The sequence below is a fragment of the Ovis canadensis genome, chromosome 1 (genome assembly GCF_042477335.2).
Source record: "Ovis canadensis isolate MfBH-ARS-UI-01 breed Bighorn chromosome 1, ARS-UI_OviCan_v2, whole genome shotgun sequence".
Lineage (NCBI taxonomy): Eukaryota > Metazoa > Chordata > Mammalia > Artiodactyla > Bovidae > Ovis > Ovis canadensis.
The window spans coordinates 245,168,872-245,196,590 of record NC_091245.1 but is presented as its reverse complement, the minus strand read 5'-3'; the positions used below and the strand labels follow the sequence as shown (position 1 = coordinate 245,196,590).

The 27,719-nt window shown below is 35.7% G+C and overlaps 1 protein-coding gene and 1 long non-coding RNA gene across 2 annotated transcripts in view; one reads left to right on the top strand and one right to left on the bottom strand.

Moving 5' to 3' along the window:
* Positions 1–27,719, top strand: part of LOC138425344 (uncharacterized) — a 99,691-nt gene that overhangs the window by 54,189 nt on the left and 17,783 nt on the right. The gene's annotated exons all lie outside the window — the stretch shown is intronic.
* LOC138430178 (phospholipid scramblase 1-like) lies at positions 1,664–25,875 on the bottom strand. Its single transcript, XM_069572174.1, has 6 exons — positions 25,783–25,875; positions 24,217–24,256; positions 13,904–14,124; positions 4,908–5,069; positions 1,971–2,132; positions 1,664–1,669 (listed from the first exon to the last, which is right to left on the bottom strand). The coding sequence occupies exons 1-6, from the start codon at positions 25,873–25,875 to the stop codon at positions 1,664–1,666; spliced, it is 684 nt and encodes a 227-aa protein (XP_069428275.1).

The window sequence follows — 27,719 nt, the reverse complement described above, 5'->3', positions numbered from 1 at the left end:
TATCATTTAGATGTTTTTCAAACTGCAGCTTATGTGCTATGTTGGGGTGAGTCTGCATGTAAGCCCTTTAAGAGAGGAATCTCTGTTCCCTGCAGCACTTTGAATGTCCTGAACCTTGGCCATATTGGTTTCCAAGGCCAGATGTTTGGGGGCTCATTTCTCCAGTGCAGGTCCCAAGACTTGGAGTGCCTGAAGTAGGACACCAACCCTTTGCTTCTAGTAAGCTCTGTATTTGTGAGAGCCCTCCCAATTGTGTGTCTCCACACCAGATGTGCATTTTTTTGGTGAGAACACATCTGTTTCTCCATCCTATATTGATCTTTTTATCCTTCATCATTGAAGAGTTGTTTAGCTAGTTTTCAGCCTTTTTTTCAGAAGGAAATATTCCATGTACATGTGTGTGTGCTCAGTCACTTCAGTCATGTATGATTCCTTCATCTGCTGCATTGCAGACAAATTCTTTACCTCTGAGCCACTGGAGAAGCCACAATTATTCCATATGTAGGAGTTAATTTGATGTTCCCATGGGAGGAGGTGAATTCAAGAGGTTCTTACACTGCTGTCTTGAACCTCTTCTGATATTTATTTGTAAAAACACATTTACATTCACAAATATAGTTAGCATTTTATTTGCTCGTATTATTGAACCTCAGATGATTATTCTCAGATGATTATTCTCAGATGATGTCCCTTCTTCCTGAATTATTTCCTTTAGAAATGGTCTATGTGAATAAAAAATGTGCTTTTTAAAAAAAAAACTTATTTATTTTGCTCTTCTCCTTGAGATATTCTTGAAGAAAATTAAAATTGAGAGTTAAAATTGTTTTTTAAATCAGTACTTTGAAGACATTATTCTGTTCTCTCTGGCTTCCACTCTTTCTATTAAGAAGGCAATTGTCAGCCTTGTTTGTAGTAGATTTTTCTTTTCTTTCTGGTTACTTATTTTTCTTTACTATTTTGCTACCTCACTATGATTTATATAGGTGTTAATTTTTAATTATATTACTTAAGATATGTTGTCCTTTTTGCCTCACTGAATTCATTTCTTCTGGAAATTTTTTATAGCAGTTATTATTCCCTATCCTATCGTGAGACTCTTGACTTTCATATTTCCTTGTCTCTGTAGGTTATTATGAATAATTTCCTCAACTGTATATCCCAGTTCACTAATTTTTTCCTCATCTACATTTGATCTGCTATCTAATCTGTTTATTTTTCTCTTTCTCCAAATTACTTAATACTGTATGACACATCCCTGCATACTTCTTCTGCCATTTCCTGTTATTTCATAATATTTGGAGAATGAAGACAGTTGCTATATTCATTTTCTCCTAAGACCCAATGAAATCAAGAATGACAAATTCTTTTTAAATATTTCTACATATCTATGGTCTCCAAATGAGCAATATTACCTTTTTCAATGAACTGTTTAAAAAAGTTCTTATTATAAAATTTTAAATTCTTGGTGTATGTATGTGGTCAGTCGCTCAGTTATGTCTGACTCTTTGCAACCCCATGGACCATAGACTATCAGACTCCTCAGTCCGTGGGATTTCCCAGGCAAGAATATTGGAGTGGGTTGCCATTTCCTCCTCCAAAGGATCTTGCTGACCCAGAGACTGAACTCAAGTCTCCTGAGTCTCCTGCACTGGCAAATGGATTCTTACCACTGAAAAAATAACAGTAAATTACATTGAATGAAACATTGTAGTCTTATTTTCAGTGAAGTATTCTTATTTTTCATTAGGGCAAAGGAATTCAACTCTAATGATCACATTTCCAGGACATTCTAGCTTTTATTTCCTTTGCAGTGTGAACACTCAATCCATGATGTAATTTGGGGACCTAGGACTCGACCAAAAGCACAGATTGCAATTGATCTAGGTGATTTGAGGAGAAATAATAGCAAAAGTATAGTGATAATCTCAGAAAATTAATGTGCAGCTAAAATAGAATGAAAATAGACTCACAATGAGGAAACTTGCTCCAAGCATCAATGCTTTTATTCTGACATCAACATCAAATGGAAACTGGATCCCAAATGTATTGGTATTGGTGAAAAGTTCTCTCATAAATCCAATCCACTGATTTGAAATCTTACCAATAATCATTTCTTCATCCAGGGACAATAACTAAAATAAAAAAAATATTTTAAATCTTAGATTAAAACCCCTGAAATAAAAACAACAGGCATTCCTACATCAATTTTAGTAATTAGATGTGACCCGTATGAGTTATAATATAATAATGATGTACCCTGAAATAAAAAGAATATTCAATAAGATCAGAAGATAGCCTCTAAAAACATGTACAGACAATTGTCTACCTAAAGGAAAATTTTCCAGTTGATTGGATACAAGTGATTTTATGTATATGTGTGTATACATACATATATTATGTATATATATGTATGTTTTATATATAATGCATATTATATAAAATTATATTAATATATATAATTTGCTTAAATTTGATTGGGGAATCCATTTAATTGTGAAGTGAAAACCACTAGCTTTTCAGCTCTTCCGCACAGCTAACTCTTTCCTAAGAGATCCTAATTTTCTGAATCCCTCTGCAATTTCCTCATGCCCTTTTTTCCTTTACTCATTTAGACTCCCTAGAGTACAACTTCTCGTACCAGCTAATATTATTTCTCAACATGAGATACTCATGTAAATATAAAACAATACATCTGTGATAAATTCCACTGCTTATTTTGTAATGAATGCCAGAAGGGAAAGGAAGTGTGATATGATGGAGTATAAAAGGGAGATAATAGGCAGACTGAAAGAACTGGAGGGATGGTTTTAGAGAAAACCTCTTAGGCAAAGCATCATTTGAGCTGAGATTTGGAGGATTGGTAGGAATAGGGAAATTCCTAGTGACAGAGGAATAGGGAAAATGAGAGCCTCCTAGAGAGAGTCAGCTATATGTAAAAAGGCTGTGATTTAGGAAGGAACATGGCTGGAGACAAATGAGTAAAGGAGATAGTGGTAGAAAATGAGTAAGAAAAGAGAGGTATGGAGGACTAGGTCTGCCTAGCCTTGTAAGTAATGCTAAGGAAATTGGGGAATAGAAATATGGAAGATTTTTACATGATTATGTCAAACATCCAGTTTTTCCAGAACTGTGAACACATCTTTCCCTATTACCCTCAGCAAAATAGCTTATCGTTTCCACTGAGGAGAAAATAGGAGCAACTGGACAGGAACTTACTAAACTTGCAGACACCAGCCTAGGAAGTTATTCTATGTGCACCAACACTCCCTGCTTCCTTTCTAGTGTGATGAATGGGCCATTTCTACGCCTGTTCAAGACCAGTTCCCTGTATGCCTTAGGTTCCATACCAAGTAAGAGACAAAGTTCATCAAATATTCAGTTTATGTTGTTTCTCCACAGTTTTCCTCCAATTTGGCTTGTTTCCTTTAAAATCAAAGCGTACTAAGGAAACACCTTTCATAAATATACCTCCCTGTCCACTCTGTGCCCTGACCCACTCAGGAACAGGTTTATGGTAATACAGGGAGACAGGTCATATAGATGCTGTTAGTTTCTGTCTTCTCTAAAGTTTGGTATTTGTTTATAATAGACTTTTGCATTAATTTTGATGTTAAAAATATATTTAGGTATCATTTATCTTAATTATCAGGTTTTTTGGTACCCCTTGTAATTTTTTACCTGAGACAAACATCTTATTTGCCACACCCTAGTCCTGCTCTATAACCAGCTGCCCCTTTACATGTCTCCTCTTTTTCATAACCAAAAGTATTAAAAGATTTGCCCACATTTGTGCACAAGATGAGTTTCTCACAGAATCATTACCTCCTTTTCTTGTTCCTTACTCTTGGAGGTTACCTACAAGTGCCAACTATAAAATGGCTTTGTTTCAAATTTAGAGGGAATAGGAAGTATATTAAATACCGTAGAGAAAGTTCTTAAGACAGTAGAATAAAGTACAATTTACTGTACCATAATGTGAGATAAAAAACTGGTATTATTAAAAAATGAGGCAAAGTAGCTTTACCTTCCAGAGTTTTAAGCACAGAACACCCTGTTCCACTGGTTTTCAACTTGAAATAGAAAAATAAGAGTCCTGTATGCTCATTTTATTAAAATTTCAAATAAAGCATTATTATTATAATTAATTTTTAAGTATGCCTTCTTTAATCAGTGCATGCAAGTGCCAATCAGAATTAGCATCACTAAACTGAATTGACATAATTCTAGAGGAGGAAAAAACTCAGGTAGTATTTTAACTGTGTCCAAATTTCTGATTATACGTTTCAGATATTAAAACAAGCGAAGTATCCTTGATAAAAGGCTGACAAGCAGTACATTTTTCAAATAGAATATCTTATCATACCAAGACAATATTCTCTGTTGATTAGGAATCTACAGATTTAAACAACTGTAGTGGGTTAGTTTTATTAACTATATTTAGTAGTTTACTTCCTAAATTATTATCTGAATGTTGGCCATTTTATGAGAAGTAAATCAGTAAGCACATAAAACATTAACAAAATTATATCATAGCAATTTCAGAATTTTATAAAATTTAGCATTAATATATTAGTTATAATTAATGCTGGATTATGTCATTATCTATTGAAATAAAGGTAATTTTCTTTTTCCATATTTTCAAATATTAGATACAAAGCTTCTTGTTTGATAGTTAAACACTTAAAATATAGATTAAAAGATGCCTTATAAGCTTCACAAACTGTAGGGCTTAATTAAGCAAAGAAATTATGAATTAAAAATTCAATTTTAAAATTAAGCGAATAGGTATAGTAATAATTATAACATGTTTTAATTTTGTTTTAATCACCTTAATTATCTGCATTAGAAAAGTATCAAATTATTAACTAATTTGAGCATGATATCCTAAAACATAATGAATTACTCACATTAAAATTTAGATCTTTGAGACAGCTAGAAACCACACATGGCCCTCTGATTTTCATTAAATTCTCCTTATTTTCATTTTTTATTTTAAACATTGGCAAAAATGGGTGATAGTATTGATAAACATATCCAATTATTTCTCCAGGAGGCGCCTCAACTTTTAGCTACAAAATATTAAAAAACATATAGTATTAATCAAATTAGATATATTTGATTTGTAAATAATACTATATTTACTTATATGCCACCTTTTACTTAAGTTTTTGTATATGTGAACAGAACTCTTGAGTTTTAGGCATGCCCTATATTTGGGGACTGATGCAGAAGTGAAAGGGCTTTCTAGGTGGTGGTATGGTAAAGAACCCGACTGCCAATGCAAGAGATGCAAGAGATGCAGGTTCGATCCCTGGGCCAGGAAGATCCCCTGGAGGAGGGCATGGCAATCCACTCCAGTATTCTTGCCTGGAGAATCCCATGGGCAGAGGAGCCTGATGAGCTACAGTCCATAGGGTTGCAAGGAGTTGGACACAACTGAAGCAACTTAGCCCACGTGCATGGAAGTGAAAAAGAAGAATTTGGATGTTGAAATCCCTGAATTGAGATCTAATGCTGCTGCTCACTAACCACATGAAATATGGACAGATCACTCACCTCTCTGAAATTAATTTTCCACTTGTAAAAGAGGGATGATAATAACAGTTGGTGCTTATGAGGATCACTTTTTAAATTTTTATGCCTATTAGATATGCCTTAAAAGCACAAATCACACCAAAACTGTTTATTATCCAATACGCCAAGAACTTTTGTACCTTTATGACAATACAAATATGACTTCATTGAAGTTCTTTATGCTCATTGTGATTTAAAATCCAGTTCATAAAAATCAATAGACTAGTTGAATAAATTATGGCATATCACCCATAAAATGGCTTATTATGCAACCATTTATGAGATTGAGGAAGTTCTATACATACCAATATAATCTTCAAGTTAAAAAATTGCAAAAAAATATCTACCGTGTTACAAACACACCTCAAACAGACACACACATATATATGTGAGTATATATAGATAGATAGATAAGAATAAGTACATTTCATGCAGAGATGGGCTCGATAAAGGAAAGAAATGGTATGGACCTAACAGAAGCAGAAGATATTAAGAAGAGGTGGCAAGAATACACAGAAGAACTGTACAAAAAAGAGCTTCACAGCCAAGATAATCATGATGGTGTGATCACTCACCTAGTGCCAGACATCCTGGAATGTGGGCCGTAGAAAGCCTCACTACAAACAAAGCTAGTGGAGGTGATGGAATTCCAGTTGAGCTATTTCAAATCCTAAAAGATGATGCAGTGAAAGTGCTGCACTCAATAGGCCAGCAATTTTGGAAAACTCAGCAGTGGCCACAGGACTGGACAATGTCAGTTTTCATTCCAATCCCAAAGAAAGGCAATGCCAAACAATGCTCAAACATTCCTTCTACTGCACAACTGCACTCATCTCACATGCTAGTAAAGTAATGCTTAAAATTCTCCAAGCCAGGCTTCAGCAATACGTGAACCACGAACTTCCTGATGTTCAAGCTGGTTTTAGAAAAGGCAGAGGAACCAGAGATCAAATTGCCAACATCCGCTGGATCATGGAAAAAGCAAGAGAGTTCCAGAAAAACATCTGTTTCTGCTTTATTGACTATGCCAAAGCCTTTGACTGTGTGGATCACAATAAACTGTGGAAAATTCTGAAAGAGATGGGAACACCAGAGCACCTGACCTGCCTCTTGAGAAATCTGTATGCAGGTCAGGAAGCAACAGTTAGAACTGGACATGAAACAACAGACTGGTCCCAAATAGGAAAAGGAGTCCATCAAGGCTGTATATTGTCACACTGTTTATTCAACTTCTATGCAGAGTACATCATGAGAAATTCTGGGCTTGAAGAAGCACAAACTAGAATCAAGATTGCTGGGAGAAATATCAATAACCTCAGATATGCAGATGACACCACCCTTATGGCAGAAAGTGAAGAGGAACTAAAGAGCCTCTTGATGAAAGTGAAAGAGGAGAGTGAAAAACTTGGCTTAAAGCTCAACATTCAGAAAACGAAGATCATGGCATCTGATGTCCCATCACTCCATGGAAAATAGATGGAGAAACAGTGGAAACAGTGTCAGACTTTAGTTTTTTGGGCTCCAAAACCACTGCAAATGGTGATTGCGGCCATGAAATTAAAAGACACTTACTCCTTCAACGGAAAGTTATGACCAGCCTAGATAGCATATTGAAAAGCAGAGACATTACTTTGCCAACAAAGGTCCATCTAGTCAAGGCTATGGTTTTTCCAGTGGTCATGTATGGAAGTGAGAGTTGGACTGTGAAGAAAGCTGAGCGCCAAAGAATTGATGCGTTTGAACTGTGATGTTGGAGAAGACTCTTGAGAGTCCCTTGGACTGCAAGGAGATCCAACCAGCCCATTCTAAAGGAGATCAGTCCTGGGTGTTCATTGGAAGGACTGATGCTGAAGCTGAAATTCCAATACTTTGGCCACCTGATGTGAAAAATTGACTCATTGGAAAAGACTGATGCTGGGAGGGATTGGGGGCAGGAGGAGAAGGGGACGACAGAGGATGAGATGGCTGGATGGCATCACTGACTCGATGGACATGAGTTTGAGTGAACTCCGAGAGTTGGTGATGGACAGACAGGGAGGCCTGGCGAGCTGGGATTCATGGGGTCGCAAAGAGTCAGACAGACTGAGCAACTGAACTGAAGTGAACTGATGCATCTATTATACAAATGTTCATAGAATAATTCTTTAACTCATAATAGCAGCTGCTTCTGAAGAAGAATAAAGCAGACATGGGAACTAAGAGTTTGACAGACATTATTTTTCCTGAATATACTTCTGCTAACTTTATTTTTTTCTTTCTCCCACCTTCTCTTTCTCCTTTCCTCTTTAACTTCCTCCTTTTTATATATACATATGTATTTCTTATTCTATCAAAAAATAAGACCTTAAGTGAATAAGGTGGTAGTGGTGATATAGTTTATGAGTCTTCTCAAAATCCTCATAGAAAGGACACAGTAAGTATGATTGCTAAACCAAACAAAACCACTGTGAAATTCTTTATCAAAGTAGATGGAAAAATTATAGCCTCACATCTCAAAATACAAGTAGATGTAGTAAAACAAGTGACAGCAGCAAGATAACTCCTGAGATCCAAGGAATCCAGATACCACTCACCAGTATCATCACAAAGAGAAACAGATCCCCCTCAGAAGATAAGTAGCCTGCAGTTAAAATCAATAAATTTAAAAGAAAATAAAATAGTATAAACAGAGGGAGAAGTACTTTACAAACATATGCGGATAACTCTTGTCATGGGAGGTGTTTCATTTGGCAAGAATCAATAAGAGAAAAAAAAAAATCTCAAAGGACCAGTCTGAGAAACATAACTGAAAATGGGATGCGACAGCACAGCCCCTACTGCCTCCATTGTCAGTACAAGAAGACGATGGGGGGACCTACTGGGGCTGATGTCTAGACATAACTTTTTACAATGTCATCCATCCAAGATTCCCTTTCATAACAGAGAGTAGAATAAAAACTGCATAAGACAGGAAGATCTAGGTTAAAGAAAGAGAAGTTCAGGTAAAGGTGGAAATGGTGTAAAGAGAAGGTAAATCTCAAAAAGAACCAAGAAACCATATTCCTAACATTACACAATCAAACAGAAGGGAAATTCCTAGAATTCTGCCCTCCTATTAGAATCTCTTAAAATGATTCTGAAGATAAAAACGACATGACTCAACATCTGGAAAAAGGGAATGGCACTGGTTGAGAGTTTCTTGATTTTTTGTGGCTTTTTATTTGAGGTCTGGCCCCAGTACGTGCTGTACAAGGTTGTGAAGACTTTTTAATAAAAGTTCCTATTTTAAGGAGGTAGGAGAAATTGTGGAAGAAATAATAAAAGATTAGAGGAAAAAAATGAAACAGGAAATGGACCAAAAAAGAGAAAACAAAACCAAAAGTAAAGTTCCTTAAGCTAAACATGAAAAAAGAAAGAAAACACAAATTACTGCTGTTTGAAATGAAAAGGGAGCTATTACTACATAATCTGCAAACTTAAAAGGAAAGTAAAGAATATATTAACAACTTTATGCCAATTAAAATTCAACAGCTTCTATAGACAAATCCTTTGAAAGAAACAAATTACAAAAATGGACTTAAGAAGAAAAAGAAAACCTGATTATCTATATATATATTTAAAACAAGTTTTGAATATAAGTCTAAAATCCTTCACACACCCACTATTACAGACTGAAATAGCTTCACTAAAGACACCACCCTTATGGCAGAAAGTGAAGAGGAACTAAAAAGCCTCTTGATGAAGTTGAAAGAGGAGAGTGAAAAAGTTGGCTTAAAGCTCAACATTCAGAAAATGAAGATCATGGCATCCGGTCCCATCACTTCCTGGGAAATAGATGGGGAAACAGTGGAAACAGTGGCTGACTTTATTTTTATGGGTTCCAAAATCACTGTGGATGGTGACTGCAGCCATGAAATTAAAAGATGCTTATTCTTTGGAAGGAAAGTTATGACCAACCTAGATAGCATATTGAAAAGCAGGGACATTACTTTGCCAACTAAGGTCCATCTAGTCAAGGCTATGGTTTTTCCAGTGGCCATGTATGGATGTGAGAGTTGGACTGTGAAGAAAGCTGAGTCCCAAAGAATTGATGCTTTTGAACTGTGGTGTTGGAGAAGACTCTTGAGGGTCCCTTGGACTGCAAGGAGATCCAACCAGGCCATCCTAAAGGAGATCAGTCCTCCGTGTTCATTGGAAGGACTGTTGTTGAAGCTGAAATTCCAATACTTTGGCCACCTGATACGAAGAGCTGACTCATTGGAAAAGACCCTGATGCTGGGAAAGATTGAGGGCAGGAGGAGAAGGGGACGACAGAGGATGAGATGGCTGGATGGCATCACTGACTCAATGGACATGGGTTTGGGTGGACTCCAGGAGTTTGTGATGGACAGAGGGGCCTGGCGTGCTGCAGTTCATGGGGTTGCAAAGAGTCGGACACTACTGAGCAACTAAACTGAACTGAAAGAACATAATAAAATATTTAAATAAGATAATAATACAAATCCTACACAAGCTTTTTTAGAAACAAATAAGGAATAGTTCCAACTTTCTTTATGAAACCAACATTATCCTGGTTCCGAAGCCACACAAAAACTTAAAGGAATAATACAGGCATATATATCATATACATAAACACAAACTATTAGCAAAGTGAATCCAGAAATATATAAAAAGAATAACAAATGTGTACAAGTGCAATTTACCTCAAGAATGTCAAGTTGATTTAACATTTAAAAAGATCATTTGATGCAGTTTACATAATCACAGATTAAAAAAGTCATAATCAAATGAGTAGATGTGGAAAAATATTTGACAAAATACATAATTTATTTATGATATAAACTCAGAAAACTAGGAATAAATGAGAGGTTCCTCAACCTAAGAAAGTATATGAAACAAAGTTTTTTATATGTAAAATAACTACGGAAGAATGTCATACTTAATGATAAAGATTAGATCTTAAAAATCAGTACAAAAGGCAAGACTATCCTTTCTTACTTATGTTCAATATTATAATAGTTTTCTTGACTAGAAAGTTGACAATAAATAAATGTGACATTTATACATATACACATATAAATAAAAAGCATACAGATAAGAAAAGCAAAAGTAAAAGTTTTTTTCTTATTATGTACTTGGAGAAAACCTTAAGGAATATATAAATTCCTAATAGAATTCATAAGTGATTTTTGGCTGTCAAAGGGTAAGGGATCAATAATCAAGGCTCAATTGTTTTTCTATATGTGAGCAACACAAATGAAATATTTAATTTGAATATATTTTTAGTTGTATCTTCCTTGTAGCTCAGCTGGTAAAGAATCTGCCTGCAGTGTGGGAGACCTGGGTTTGACCCCTGGGTTGGGAAGATCCCTTGGAGAAGGGAAAGGCTACCCACTCCAGTATTCTGTCCTGGAGAATTCCATGGACTTTATTGTCCATGGGCTTGCAAAGAGTCGGACATGACTGAGCAACTTTCACATTCATTTAATTGTATCTAAAAATGTGAAATATTTTTAGTATTTTTAATATTTAGGACTAAATATTCATTTAGTCCTAATAGGGTACTTATAAGACTATGTACTGAAAATAAATACCAGGAGTTATTAAAGAAGACCTAAATCTAAGGAGAGCTATACCATAGTCATCAAGCAAAGATATTATATTAGTAAAAAAACACTTCCTGAAATTCCCTGCTGGCACGGTGGATAAGAATCTGCCTGCCAATGTAGGGGAGACTGGTTCAGTCTCTTGTCCAGGAAGATTCCATATGCTGTGGAACAACTAAGCCCATGTGCCACAACTACTGAGCCTGCATGCTGCAACTACTAAAACCCATGAGTCTAGAGCCTGTGCTATGCAACAAGAGAAGCCACTGCAATGAGATGCCCATGCACCACAACTAAAGAGTAGCCCTTGCTCTACACAACTAGAGAAAGCCCACACACAGTAACTAAGATCCAGCACAACCAAAAATTAAAATAAATAAATAAGTAAAATAAATCATGCTCAGTGTCTCAGTTTTGTCCAACTCTTTGCGACCCCATGGACTGTACCCCTCCAGGCTCCTCTGTCCACAGAATGTTCCAGGCAAGAATACTGGAGTGGGTTGCAATTTCCTACTCCAGGGGATCTTCCTGACCCAGGGATTGAACCTGTGTTTCCTGTACCTCCTTCATTCTTTACCATTGAGCCCACCTGGGGAGCCAAATAAACCACTATTTCCCAAAATTAACAAATAGATTCAGTGCCATCCAAATCATTATCTAGGCATGAAGTTTCAAGTAATATGAAATATTCTTTTGAAACTTATATGTGCAAAGTACTTAACAGAATCAAACAATTTTAAAAAAGCAAACTAAAATTAGAATGCTTATACTGGCTAGTATTAAGACTTTAAAGCTAGGTACTCAGTACAATGTAGTATTGGCATAAGGGGACATATCTGTATACAGCTATATGTATAGATCAGTGTAAACCCTGGGAGTTAGTGAAGGACAAGGAAGCCTGGCATGCTGCAGTCCATGGGGTCACAAGGAATTGAACACGACTTAGTGACTAAACAATAACAACAACAACAGATCAGTGGAACAGTGGAAGAGAGCAGATTCCAGAAAAAGGTACACACATATATTGACAATTTATTTTCAAAGATATAAAAGACAATTCTATGGTAAGGGTAGTCTTTTTTCAAAACATAGTGTTCAAAAAATTGGACATTAAATAATAAAAAAGAAATCTCAGCTGTTCCCTCACAGGTACAAAAAATTAACTTCAAATGGAACTAGACTTAAATATATAATTTCTGGAAGAAATATAAGGAAGTCTTTGCTATTTTGTGATAGGCAAATTTTTTTAGGTAATTTCTTAAAGGCATGGGCCATAAGAGAATATATATGATAAATTAGATTTTATCAAAATTGAAACCCTCCTTTTTTCCACGGGTGATAAAATGAAAAGCCAAGCCATAATCCTGGGTACAATATTGGCAATGCACATATCTGAGAAAAGGTTTGTATTCACACTATCTAAAGAATGCTTATAACTCAGTAAGATGAATTGGCTTAGTTTAGGAAGGGCAAAAGACTTAAATACTATATATTCAGTAGCTAATAAATACACACAGGGAAATGCAATATGGAGAATAGTATAGAAGATCCTTAGAAAACTAAAAACAGCTACCCTATGACCTTGCAGTTCCACTCCTGGGCATACATCTGGAGATAAACATTATCGAAAAAGATACATGCACCCCAGTGTTCATTGTAGCACTCTTTACAATAGCCAAGACATGGAAGCAACCTAAATGCCCATAAACAGAGGAATGGATAAAGAAGATGTGGTACATATATACAACTAAATATTGCTCAGCCATTAAAAAGAATGAAATAATGCCGTTTGCAGCAACGTGGATGGTCCTGGAGACTGTCATATTGAGTGAAGTCAGACAGAGAAGGAGAAATAGCTTATGACACTCCTTATATGTGGAATCTAAAAAGAAATGATATAAATGGACTTACAAAACAGAAAGAGACTCACTTAGAAAATGACTTATGGTTGCAGGGGGAAGGGATAGTTAGCATTTTGGGAAGATCATGTACACACTGCTGCTGCTGCTGCTAAGTCGCTTCAGTCGTGTCCAACTCTGTGCGACCCCATAGACAGCAGCCCACCAGGCTCCTCTGTCCCTGGGATTTTCCAGGCAAGAATACTGGAGTGGGTCGCCATTTCCTCCTCTAATGCATACATGCATGCTAAATCGCTTCAGTCATGTCCAACTCTGTGCAACGCTATGGACAGCAGCCCATCAGGCTCTTCTGAAATTCTCTAGGCAAGAATACTGGAGTGGGTTGCCATTTCCTTCTCCACATGTACACACTACACACTGCTATATTTTAAATGGATAACCAACAAGGGCCTATTGCATAGCACATGAAATTCTACTCAATGTTATATGCCAGCCTAGATGGGAGAGAGGTTTAGGGGAGAATAGATACATGTATATAAATGGCTGAGTCCCTTCACTGTTTACCTTAAGCTACCACAAAATTGTTAACCAACAATACAAAATAAGATGTTTAAAGTTTGGAAAAGTCACAATGATATTTTACAATAGAAAACTTCTAAAAATCTAAACTTCTTTTAACTTTCGTTGCCGGAAAAATATTTACAGTGTTACACATGGGTCTTATTCTGACAGTATGAGATATTATATAATTCTCACTCTGACATATTTTATTCCAGATTATCCTTTGTCCCAGTGTTTTAATTTTAATATACTTCCCAGTGTTGAGGCTTTTTTGAAGGAACTCAAATACATTTTAATCACATTGTAGAAATAATATTTACTGACCTTTTGTAGGCAGCAGTTACTCCAGCAACAGCTCCATCTTAGAGCTTTATGCAGAGTAATGACATCACATCCTACATTATCATAAATTGTCATGGTAAAGGGCCTTGAAGGTCCACAGAGGTGTCTGATGAAACAATTACTTTTCTCTTCTGCAAAGTAAAGTCGTTGTCCTTGATTATTCATGACATCATATGTTTTATTAGTTTCAAAGGGACTGACTACTAAAGAATGAAATAAAATGGTGATTATGAATAATATGTATATGATCTGATACACTGCATACCAAATTATGTTCAAATACAAATAAGTTGCATAATGTTGAGTAAGAAACCCCTTGGCTTTAAGGAATGTTCTTCACTACTTTCTTAGTTTCCCCATATAGAAAAATAAAAGAAATGGTAGCTGTTCTCTGGTTCCTTTTATGCTAAAATTCCATGCATAGCATTTCATTTTTGAAGTTCAGGGAAATTAACCTGTAACTATAGGCTTTGAGTTACTTTAAAAAAATTGCTCCTCTCCAGTTTTCTTCCTATAGGTCATGAAAATGACTTTATTAGTCTTCAATCTGGCTAATAGAAACCAAGCAAAAATATTTCACTTAAATTAGGGGAGACAGTGAGCACTCTCATATGTCGTCCACATAAGATAATGAATTCACCTTTTTTTTTGGCAAGAAAATGGAAATATTATCTTTTGTCCTAATAATCTTACTCCCCTGATCACACAAAAACTTCTAAAAATTTAAAAATCGCTCTCTGTACCAAATATTTACTGCTACACAACTTAGAAAAAATAACATGGAAGCAAAGTAAATGTTTAACAACGAAAGGTAATATGTATTATCCCTTCTTGAGAATTATTGGGTATCTATTTAAAATGCTTGGTTTCACCATGGTAACTGTAAAACAATAATCTTTAATAGATATACACTCAGAAAAGAAAAAGAAACTCCAAACACAATACTAAAGATAGTCATCAAATCACAAGAGAACAAAAGAGAAAATGAAGAAAAAGATCTACAAATCCAAGACAATTGAAAGAATGTCGTTAGGAACATATTCATCAATGATTACCTTAAGTGTAAGTGGACTGAATGCTTCAACAAATAGACCTAGACTGGTTGAATGGATATAAAACCAGGAGGACTCATATATTTTCTACCTAAAAATGACTCCTTTCAGATGTAAAGACACATACAGATTGAAAGTGAGGGGATGGAAAAAGGTATTCCACAGAAATAGAAATCGAATACTGAAATAGCAAGCAATACTTATATCAGACAAAATAGACTTTAAACACTGTTAGAAGAGACAAAGAAGGATGATACATAATAATCAAGGGATCAATTCAAGAAGAAAATACTATAAATATGTATGCACCCAACATAGAAGTACCTCAGTATATAAGGCAAATAGTAACAGATATAAAAGGAGAAATGAACAGTTCAGTTCGGTTGCTCAGTTGTGTCCGACTCTTTGTGACCCCATGAATCGTAGCATGCCAGGCTTCCCTGTCCATCACCAACTCCTGGAGTTCACTCAGACTCATGTCCATCGAGTCAGTGATACCATCCAGCCATCTCATCCTCTGTCGTCCCCTTCTCCTCCTGCACCCAATTCCTCCCAGCATCAGTCTTTTCCAATGAGTCAACTCTTCGCATGAGGTGGCTAAAGTACTGGAGTTTCAGCTTTAGCATCATTCCTTCCAGAGAAATCCCAGCGCTGATCTCCTTCAGAATGGACTGGTTGGATCTCCTTGCAGTCCAAGGGACTCTCAAGAGTCTTCTCCAACACCACAGTTCAAAAGCATCAGTTCTTCGGTGCTCAGCCTTCTTCACAGTTCAACTCTCACATCCATACATGACCACTGGAAAAACCATAGCCTTGACTAGACGGACCTTAGTTGGCAAAGTAATGTCTCTGCTTTTGAATATGCTATCTAGGTTGGTCATAACTTTCCTTCCAAGGAGTAAGCGTCTTTGAATTTCATGGCTGCAATCACCATCTGCAGTGATTTTGGAGCCCCCCAAAATAAAGTCTGACTCTGTTTCCACTGTTTCCCCATTTATTTCCCATGAAGTGATGGGACTGGATGCCATGATCTTCGTCTCTGAATGTTGAGCTTTAAGCCAACTTTTTCACTCTCCATTTTCACTTTCATCAAGAGGCTTTTTAGTTCCTCTTCACTTTCTGCCATAAGGGTGGTGTCATCTGCATATCTGAAGTTATTGATATTTCTCCCGGCAATCTTGATTCCAGCTTGTGCTTCTTCCAGCCCAGCGTTTCTCATGATGTACTCTGCATAGAAGTTAAATAAGCAGGGTGACAATATACAGCCTTGACATACTCCTTTTCCTATTTGGAACCAGTCTGTTGTTTCATGTCCAGTTCTAACTGTTGCTTCCTGACCTGCATACAGATTTCTCAAGAGGCAGGTCAGGTGGTCTGGTATGAACAGTTACAACATAATAATTTGGGGAACTTTAGCATCCCACTTACATCAATGAACAGATCATCCAGACAGTAAAATCAGTAAAAATAGAGGCTTTAAATGACACACTAGACCAGACAGATTTAACTGAGCATTCCAACATTCTGCTGCCAAAAGCAGCAGAATACACATTCTTTTCAAGTGCACATGCAGCATTATCCAGGGTAAATCACAAGATGGGCCACGAAGCAAGGCTACATAAATTCAAGAAAACTGAAACCACATGAAGGCTCTTTTCTTTGCACAACAATATGAGGCTAGAAATCAACAACGCGGAGGGGGGTGGGGGGGCGGGGCGGGGGCACACACACGAAAAAGACAAACCCATGGAGGCTAAATGATATGCTACTAATCATTCAGTGGATTAATGAAGAAATCAAAGAGGAAATTTTAAAAATACCTAGCAATAAATGAAAACACAACAATCCAAATCTATGGGATGCAACAAAAGTATTTCTGAGAGGCCAGTTTATAACTTTAAAAATCTCACCTAAGGAAATGAGAAAAATCTCAAATAAACAACCTAACCTTATGCCTAAAGCAACTAGAGAAAGAATAACAAAGAAAACCCAAAGTGAGTATAAGGAAAGGAATCAGAAATATAAAAGCAGAAATAGAAGAGATTGAAAAGCAACAGAAAAAAATCAATGAAACTAAAAGCTGTTTCTTAAAAAAGATAAAATTGGTAAGCTTTTAACCAGACTCATCCAAAAAAAAAAAAAAAGGCCCAAGTCAGTAAAATCAGAAATGAATAAGAAGTTACAGCCTAAACCACCGAAATACAAAGGATTAGAAAAGACTAGTATGAGCAACTATATGCCAATAAAATGGATACTCTAGGAGAAACGGAAGAAGTCTCAGAAAGATACAATCTCAGACTGAACCAAGAAGGAACAAAAAATATTGAATCAGTAATTTTAAAACTCCCAACAAACAAAATTCAGGACCAGATGGCTTCACAGGTGAATTCTACCAAACCTTTAGAGAAGATTTAACTAATTCTGAAATTAATCCAAAAAAACTGCAGAGAAACGAACACTTTTGAAATCACTCTAAAAGGCCACAATCACCCTGATCCCAAAGATATCGCACACACACAAAAAATTACAGGTATCACTGATAAATATAGATGCAAAATCATCAACAAAATACTAGCAAACTGATTCCAGCAATACATTAAGAGGATCATACACCATAATCATGTGTGTTTTACCCCAAGTTTGCAATGATTTTTCAATATCTGCAGCTCGTTAAATGTGATATACCACATTAATAAATTGAAAAATAAAACAGACATGATCATCTCAATAGAGGCAGAAAATGCTTTTGATAAAATTAAATATCCATTTATTGTAAAAAATCTTCAGAAACTGGGCATAGAGGGAATATGAAAGTGAAAGTGTTAGTTGCTAAGTCATGTCCAACTCTTTGTGACTCTATAGACGGTAGCCTGCCAGGCTCCTCTTTTCATGGAATTCCCAGGGAAAGAATACTGGAGTGGGTAGATATTCCCTTCTCCAGGGATCTTCCTGATCCAGAGATCTAACCTGGGTATTGAGAGGGTAACAGGCAGGAAGGTCAGGGATCTCCAAATGGAGGAAATAGCCTGCAGGTGTCAGACATTTTTATCTCTCTTAAGCAACACGAGGAAACAAGCTAGCAAGATTTTTCCCTTCTCCATACAAATTTATTTATTTAAATTTAAATTTATTTATTGTAATTGGAGGCTAATTACTTTACAATATTGTATTGGTTTTGCCATACATCAACATGAATCTGCCACGGGTGTACACGTGTTCCGCATCCGGAACCCCCCTACTACTTCCCTCCCCATACCATCCCTCTGGGTCATCCCAGTGCACCGGGCCCTAAGCATCCTGTATCCTGCATCGAACCTGGACTGCCAATTAGTTTCTTATATGATATTATACATGTTTCAATGCCATTCTCCCAAATCATCCCACCCTCTCCCTCTCCCACAGAGTCCAAAAGACTGTTTTATACATCTGTGTCTCTTTTGCTGTCTTGCATACAGGGTTATCATTGCCATCTTTCTAAATTCCATATATATGCATTAGTATACTATATTGGTGTTTTTCTTTTTGGCTTACTTCACTCTGTATAATATGCTCCAGTTTCATCCACCTCATTAGAACTGATTCAGATGTATTCTTTTTAATGGCTGTGTAATACTCCATTGTGTATATGTACCACAGCTTTCTTATCCATTCATCTGCTGATGGACATCTAGGTTGCTTCCATGTCCTGGCTATTATAAACAGCGTTGTGATGAACATTGGGATACATGTGTCTCTTTCAATTCTGGTTTCCTTGGTGTGTATGCCGAGCAGTGGGACTGCTGGGTCATAAGGTAGTTCTATTTCCAGTTTTTTAAGGAATCTCAACACTCTTCTCCATGGCGGCTTTACTAGTTTGCATTCCCACCAACAGTGTAAGAGGGTTCCCTTTTCTCCACACCCTCTCCAGCATTTATTGCTTGTGGACTTTTGGATTGCAGCCATTCTGACTGGCATGAAATGGTACCTCATTGTGGTTTTGATTTGCATTTTTCTGATAATGAGTGATGTTGAGCATCTTTTCATGTGTTTGTTAGCCATCCATATGTCTTCTTTGGAGAAATGTCTGTTTAGTTCTTTGGCCCATTTTTTGATTGGGTCATTTATTTTTCTGGAGTTGAGATGCATGAGTTGCTTGTATATTTTTGAGATTAGTTGTTTGTCAGTTGCTTCATTTGCTATTATTTTCTCCCATTCAGAAGGCTGTCTTTTCACCTTGCTTATATTTTCCTTTGTTGTGCAGAAGCATTTAAATTTAATTAGGTCTCATTTGTTTATTTTTGCTTTTATTTCCAATATTCTGGGAGGTGGGTCATAGAGGATCCTGCTGTGATTTATGTTGGAGAGTGTTTTGCCTATGTTCTCCTCTAGGGGTTTTATAGTTTCTGATCTTACGTTTAGATCTTTAACCCATTTTGAGTTTATATTTGTGTATGGTGTTAGAAAGTGTTCTAGTTTCATTCTTTTACACGTGGTTGACCAGTTTTCCCAGCACCACTTGTTAAAGAGATTGTCTTTACTCCATTGTATATTCTTGCCACTTTGTCAAAGATAAGGTGTCCATAGGTGTGTGGATTTATCTCTGGGCTTTCTATTTTGTTCCATTGATCTATATTTCTGTCTTTGATGACTGGCTTTGTCATAGAGCCTAAAGTCAGGCAGGTTGATTCCTCCAGTTCCATTCTTCTTTCTCAAGATTGCTTTGGCTATTCGAGGTTTTTTGTATTTCCATACAAATTGTGAAATTATTTGTTTTAGTTCTGTGAAAAATACCGTTGGTAACTTGATAGGGATTGCATTGAATCTATAGATTGCTTTGGGTAGTATACTCGTTTTCACTATATTGATTCTTCCGATCCATGAACATGGTATATTTCTCCATCTATTAGAATTTTAAAAGGAGGTTTCTCTTAAAACACTGTGCTGCCATAATGACACCTGGTTTCACCTGAAGTTAACTATTCTCAAACCTAGAGATAACCAATGCATTTCTCTTCTGGAAATGTTTATCTTAAGCTATGCTAACATACTGTGCATTTACTCCATACTCTGTCTTCAAGTTGTTCCGCCTCTTGGCTCAGAACCTCCTTGACAAACCAGCATGTTATACTCAGATATTGTTCCCCTAATCTATGTAAATGAAACTATTTGTATGGTGATCTGTCCTTCTTCAAGACTCAAGTTAATCATTTTATGGCCCAGGATAAACCATTTGGTGCCAAGATTATCCCAAAATGCATCTTATGGGTGAGGAGCCTGGTGCCATTCTGAGTTTTAAGACATTCTTTTCTTTCATTGCTAAGTCACTTCAGTCATGTCCGACTCTGTGTGACCCCATAGATGGCAGCCCGCCAGGCTCCCCTGTCCCTGGGATTCTCCAGGCAAGAATACTGGAGTGGTTGCCATTTCCTTCTCCAACGCATGAAAGGAAAAGTGAAGTGGAGTCACTCAGTCGTGTCCAACTCTTCGTGAACCCATGGACTTCAGCCTACCAGGCTCCTCCATCCATGGGATTTTCCAGGCAGATTACTGGAGTGGGTTGCCATTGCCTTCTGTTTCTTTCATTAAGAGACTGCTAGTGACTATATAATATCCAGCTGAAGACTAGCAGAGGGGTATTTTTTCTGCCCCCTTCTGATGCCTATGTCAGAAGCTTTCTCTATCTCCTTTATACTTTAATAAACCTTTATTACACAAAAGCTCTGAACGATCAAGCCTTGTCTCTGGCCCTGGATTGAATTCTTCTCCTTCAGGGGCCAAGAATCACGGCATCTTTTTTTCATTCAACAACAACCTTTCAGTATCCTGCATTGCAGGCAGATTCTTTACCTTATGAAGCACCAGGGATAAACGCCATATGTGACAAATCCACAGCTACCACCATATTCAGTGGTGAAGAGGTGAAAGCATTTCCTCTAAGATTAGGAACAAGACAAGAATGCACTATCATCACTTTCATTCAACATATTTATGAGGTCCTAGCCATGACAATTACAGAAGAAAAAGAAATAAAAGGAATCCAAACTGGAAAAGAAGAAGTAAAACTATCACTGTTTGCTGAAAACATGATGGGAAAACATAGGGAAAATTCTAAGCAAGCTACCAGAAAATTATTAGAGCTCACAATGAATCTGTTGAAGTTGCAGAATACAAAATTTATTTACAGACATCTTTTGCATTTCTGTACACTAACAACAAAAGATCAGACAGAAAATTTAAGGAAATTATCCCATTTATTGTAGCATCAGAAAGAATAAAATACCTAGGTATATACCTACCTAAGAGACAAAAGACCTGTAGTCTGAAAACTAAGATGCTGATGAAGGAAATAAAGATGACACAAATGATGGAAATATATACGGTGGTTTTGTATTGAAAGAATCAGTATTGTTAAAATGATTATACTATAAATTCAGTGCAATCCCTATCAAGTATCAATGGCATTTTTTTTACCCACAAAACTAGAACAAAAATAAAATCTCAAAATTTGTATGAAAACAAAAATTACCTCGGATAACTAAAACAATTTTGGGAAAGAAGAATGGAGTTGGAGGAATCAAACTCCCTGATTTCAAACTATATTGCAAAGCTATTGTATTCAAAGCAGTGTAGCACAAAAACAGACATATACATCAATGCAACAGGATGGAAAGCCCAGAAATAAACTGACACAGTCAGTTAATCTGTAACAAAGAAGGTAAGAATATACAATGGAAAAAAAGACAGTATTTTCAATAAATGATGCTGATAAAACTGAACAGCTATATGTAAAGGAATGAAATTAAAATATTCTCTAACACTGTATACAAAAATAAACTCAAAATAGATTAAAGACCTAAATGTAAGATTGGATACCATAAAACTCCTAGAGGAAAACATAGGCCAAACCCTCTTTGACATAAATTGTAGTAAGAATTTTTTGTATCTGCCTTCTTCACAGCTAAGGAAACCATAAGCAAAATGGAAAGACAACCTAAGGACTGGGAGAAAATATTTGCAAATGATGCTACTGACAATGGATCAAATTTCCAAAATATATGAATGGCTTACACAGCTAAAAGTCAAAAAGAACACAACTCAGTTAAAAAGGGGCTGAAGATCTATATAATCATTTCTCTGAAAGAGACATACAGATGGCTGATAAGCACATGAAAAGATATTAAATATCACTAATTATTAGAGAAATGCAAACAGAACTACAATGAAGTATCATCTCACACCTGTCAGAATGGGCAAGCATTCAAACGTCTATAAATGATAAATTCTGGAGAAGGTGTGAAAAAGAGAAACCCTCTTACATTATTGGTCAGGGTGTAAATTGGTACAGCCACTATGGAGAACATTATGTTGGTTCCTTACAAAGCTAAAAATAGTTCCTTACTATATGATCTTGCAGTCTCACTCCTGGGCATATATCTGTAGAGAACTCAGCATCACTAATTATTAGAGAGATGTAAATCAAAACCACAATGAAGTATCACCTCACACTAGTCAGAATAGTCATCATTAGAAAGTCTACAATGACAAATGGAGAGGGTGTGGAACAAAAGGGAACCTTCCTAAATTGTTTGTGGAAATGTAAATTGGTAGAGCCACTTTAAGAGCTCCTTAAAAAACTAAAACTAGCACCAAATCATCCTGCAGTGCCACTCCTGGACATACGTTTGGAGAAAACTCTATTTGAAAAGATACATACACCTTGGTGTTCATAGCAGCACTATTTACAATAGCCACAACACGGAAGCAAACCTAAATGTATATCAGTAGATGATTGAATGAAGATGATGTGGTGTATATATACAACAGAAATACTACTCAGCCATAAAATGCCATTTGCAGTAACATGGATAGACATAATCATATTAAGTGAAGTTACTCAGATAAACACAAATAATATATGATATCTCTTGATAGGATATCTGAATATGTGGAATCTAAAAAATGATACAAATGAACTTATTTATAAAACAAAACTAGATTCAAAGACATAGAAAATGAAATTATGGTTACCTAAATCGAAAGCAGGGCAGGGACGTGGGGAGAGATAAACTAGGAGTTTGGAATTAACACATTTATACTACTATACATAAAACAGGAAAACAAGATCTTCCTGTATAGCACAGGGAACTATATTCAATATATTTTATTTCATGGACAATGAGTAAAAATGATTTCAAAAAGCCTCATCAAAGGAATATTTTTTAAAAGGCTTCAGAACAGCTTTATCAGTAGTTTTGCATAGATGGTTATCTTCTGCTTTTCTTAATTTAAAATGTTCTTTAGTGAATATATGTATAATGAATATATGTTGTTCTAATATACATTTAACATTTTGTTTTAATATCGACCTTTGAAACTTAGTTACAATATTTTCCACTAACCGTTAAAAAGTGAACATAATTCATAAAAATGAACATAATTATGTCTTCATATTGTACCAACATATTTAGAATGTATTCATTTTTATTTAACATTCACAGATAGACTATAACTCAAAATTTATGAAAAAAAAAAAACCTTCTGGCTTCCTTTTAAATTTCATTTCCTTTTATGGTTAGAAATTACATATGCATGGCACAAATTCAAAAATGCAAAGAACATAACATTTAAAATAATTCTTCCTTCTAGGCTTATTGTATTCCTTCTCCTTTCTCCAATTTCATATGCATTATTCTAGAGAAATCTTAAACATATGCAAAGACTAAATGTATTTTATATACACATACACTCACAAACTACAATATGCACTACTTTCTAACTGCTTTTTATACTTAGCAATGTATCTTGGTATTAAGTTGAGATAAAGGTAAACAGTTGCATTCTAAAGGACAGTTTAATTTCTCAGACTAAAGAGTGGATTGGACTCCCCATTACTTTACTTGTATCCTGTTTCTATTCAGAATTCCCGAAGAATCTGAAATCATTGCTTCTCTCAAATACCTATCTTAAAGGAATTCAGGACGGGTGAATGTTTTCAGGAAATGGACCTGCTCTTAGCAAGACTAATGCAGACTAGAATTTTCAGTTATAATCTGGAGCCAATATCTTTCTGCCTCTCTTCCCATGAGAAGACTATGATCATATTCATGTTTGCATCATCTCAAGATCTTCTATACAATCTCCGTATATTTCAAGGTTTAGTTTTTTTCAGACAAAAGAAGCACTTTAATTTATAGGGATTGGTAGATCTATAGCAAAACAAATTACATATTTAAGAATTAATATATCAGTGCATTTGGTACATACCTTCCAGATCAAAACGTTGACACACGAATAAGTGATTTATCTATTACAGTAGAAAATAAACATATGTGGAATGGAGTAATCAAACTAAATTTAAAGCACATAACAATACTTATATACATTCATACTTACATTTAGGATATTTAAAGTAATTGATTCATTATCAAGAATTCTCATTTTTTTCTGTCAAATATCATACCTTTATATGAGTCTACATGTGAAGTTTTAATATTTTTTACCATAGAAAAAGGAAATGACAAAATATTATCAGATAATCTATAAAGTGTATTCTCTTTGCTCTATTGTTAATGTCTCAACATTATTGTTCACAAAAATTTTTAAATAATTTTATGAAATATATTTTTGAAATTCAGAGAGAAATATCTGTATTGCAATTTAAAGTAAAAAGTTTCTTGTAGTTTTTGCCCATATTAAAAAATGAAATTAGATTTTTATTAGTGTTTGGAACAAATTTACAATTAAGCACTGAAAATGTAAATAACCTTTTTAAGAAGGAACATGCATACTGTTTCACTTTTAAAGAGTTAAAAAATAAGATGTAGCCAGTAATTAGTAATGTGAAATGCCAAAGCTTATTATTCAGAGATAGCCCTACAGGAAATTAAATCAGAATTGATATCACAAAGATAATTATTCTCTATCATTAAATTTTGTGGAGAATAGATATTTTTTCTAATATTAGTGTTCATATTTTACATTTGTAAACCAGGCTTGTACTAAGCATTAGATGAACTGAAGAGTCCTTAAGTAATTTTTACTTACATTCCCCAAATCCAGGTTCCTGTTTTAAAAAGTAGTAGTAGTTTGTTGCTCAGTCGTGTCTGACTCTTTGCGACCCCATGGACTGTAGCCTACCAGGCTCCTCCCTCCATGAGATTCTCCAGGCAAGAGTACTGGAGTGGGTTGCCTTGTAAATAAGTTTCCCAGATGATAAATTTATAAAAAAACAATGTTTTACCATAGTTGGGCCTTAAGAGACATTGTCTGAACTATTAGGGTCTGCTTATAAGCAGATTCTTTTGAGTAACTATATAGTCAGCATACAGTTCTTGGTTCTACATCTGCAGATTCAGGTAACCTCTGACCATGCCCTGTTTATGATCCACAGTTGGTTGTATCTGTGGACACCAAACCACATATTCAGAGGGTGGGCTCTGGGACTTGAGAACCCTGTGGTTTTGGTATCTGCCAGGCTGGTCCTGAAACCAATTCCCCATAGATGCCAAGGGATGTGCTCAGTCACTCAGTCATGTCCAACTCTTTGCAACCCCATGGACTGTAGGCTGCCAGGACCTTCTGTCCATGGGATTTTCCAGGCAGGAATACTGGAGTGGGTTGCCATTTCTTTCTCCAAAGAAATGACTGTATTTAAATTATGTTTACTGCCTCAATCAGAAACTAAAATTAAATAAAATGTAAAATTTTTGAAGTTATAAGTGTAGTATTTTAATCTATAGTAAAAATATTTTCCAGTAACAAATAATATTTTGAAACTATCTAACTTCATATTATTTTCCATCAACTAAATTAAGAAACACATTATTGTACCTGAGTCAAATATTCTAATCCAGGTGGACAGTTCGCTGTTGACCCTGATGTTTGCATCCAATGTGTCCTGGGTTGTATATTACAAAAAGCCATAATCGAGATTATATAAATACTCAAGACTGTGACAGATTGGAAAGATTTCTCCTTTTGTCTTCAAAATCTAACATTACAGAAACATTAACATGGTTAGAGACAGGAATCAACCTCAATTCAGGTTTAGTTTTTCTTCATTTAATGGTAAGCATTAAATTAAATGGTGAACATCATCCATATTTTTTTAAAGTGTTCTCAATTGAAATATTTACGGTTTTATTTACAGAGTCTATCTCTCAAGAAAAAAAAAAAAAAGGAACCTCAGGACTACAAGAAGTCCCCAGTTAATATGAGTAATAAACTGAGTGTTTGTTATACACATTCCTATGTGGCCTTGATCTATTTAAATAAAATTAAATCTTTAGGCTCAGAATCATTTGACAGTGACTGGATAAACATTTCCCCTCCACTGTTGAGGGATATGTTATGGTGGACATGAAAACATTTTATCCTGCATAAAGACCAGATAAACTATTTAAAAATGAGGTTTGGGGTGCTAACTGTAGTGCCGTGTCCTAACAGAACAAATATATATGGAGTCAAAATTTTCTAATTGGCATTTATTAAATTCTCATTATTCTCTGTATTTTCTTCAGCTTGCATCAGGATTAAATCTATGAAATAAATTTACAAACCCATGCTTCCAGCTCAAAGTTTTAAAAAATGATTCTAATGGTGATGATAAACACATTAGAAGTATTGAACAATTTACTTACTTTGTTTAGGGGCAAATATATGTTTTACTCTCAGGTATTGATATGTTAAAAAATAAAACAAACAAGACATCACAAAATTAATGTAAGACATGACTATCAGTTGTAGTGAGAGAAAGATGTATTTTGGAAAAATATTTATTACTGAAAACAAAAGTGAGTTTTAAATAATAGGTTGCAGTCTAAAGAATCAGGCTATGAAATGAGAGTTGACGTTAAGAGAAGTGAAGAAAGGATCCTAGGAAAAGAGGAAAATGCAAATTGAAGAGCTATGTTCTTTCTTCTTCTTTTTTTTTAGTTTAATTGGGTCATCTAGTAGCTATAGGTTTAAATTTGGAGGTGTCTAGACGCTTACTCCTTGGAAGAAAAGTTATGACCAACCTAGATAGCATATTCAAAAGCAGAGACATTACTTTGCCGACTGAGGTCCGTCTAGTCAAGGCTATGGTTTTTCCAGTAGTCATGTATGGATGTGAGAGTTGGACTGTGAAGAAGGCTGAGTGCCAAAGAATTGATGCTTTTGAACTGTGGTGTTGGAGAAGACTCTTGAGAGTCCCTTGGAGTGCAAGGAGATCCAACCAGTCCATTCTGAAGGAGATCAGCCCTGGGATTTCTTTGGAAGGAATGATGCTAAAGCTGAAACTCCAGTACTTTGGCCACCTCATGCGAAGAGTTGACTCAGTGGAAAAGACTCTGATGCTGGGAAGGACAGGGGACAGGAGGAGGGGATGACAGAGGATGAGATAGCTGGATGGCATCACTGACTCGATGGACATGAGTCTGAGTGAACTCCAGGAGTTGGTGATGGACAGGGAGGCCTGGTGTGCTGCAATTCATGGGGTCGCAAAGAGTCGGACATGACTGAGCGACTGAAATGAACTGAACTGAACTGAACTAATGTTCATGAGCAACCTTTCATGTGTTATTGGCCACTTGTATATCTTCTTTGAAGAACTCTCTTCAAATTCTTATGCATTTTTTCCTTATGTTATTGAATACTTGCATTTTTATTGTTGAACTGTGACAGTTTAAAAATCCCATTATAAAACATAAGATTTGCAAATATTTTCTCCCATTTTGTAGGTTGTCTTTAACTTTCTTGATGATGTCCACTAAGCACAAAAGTTTATA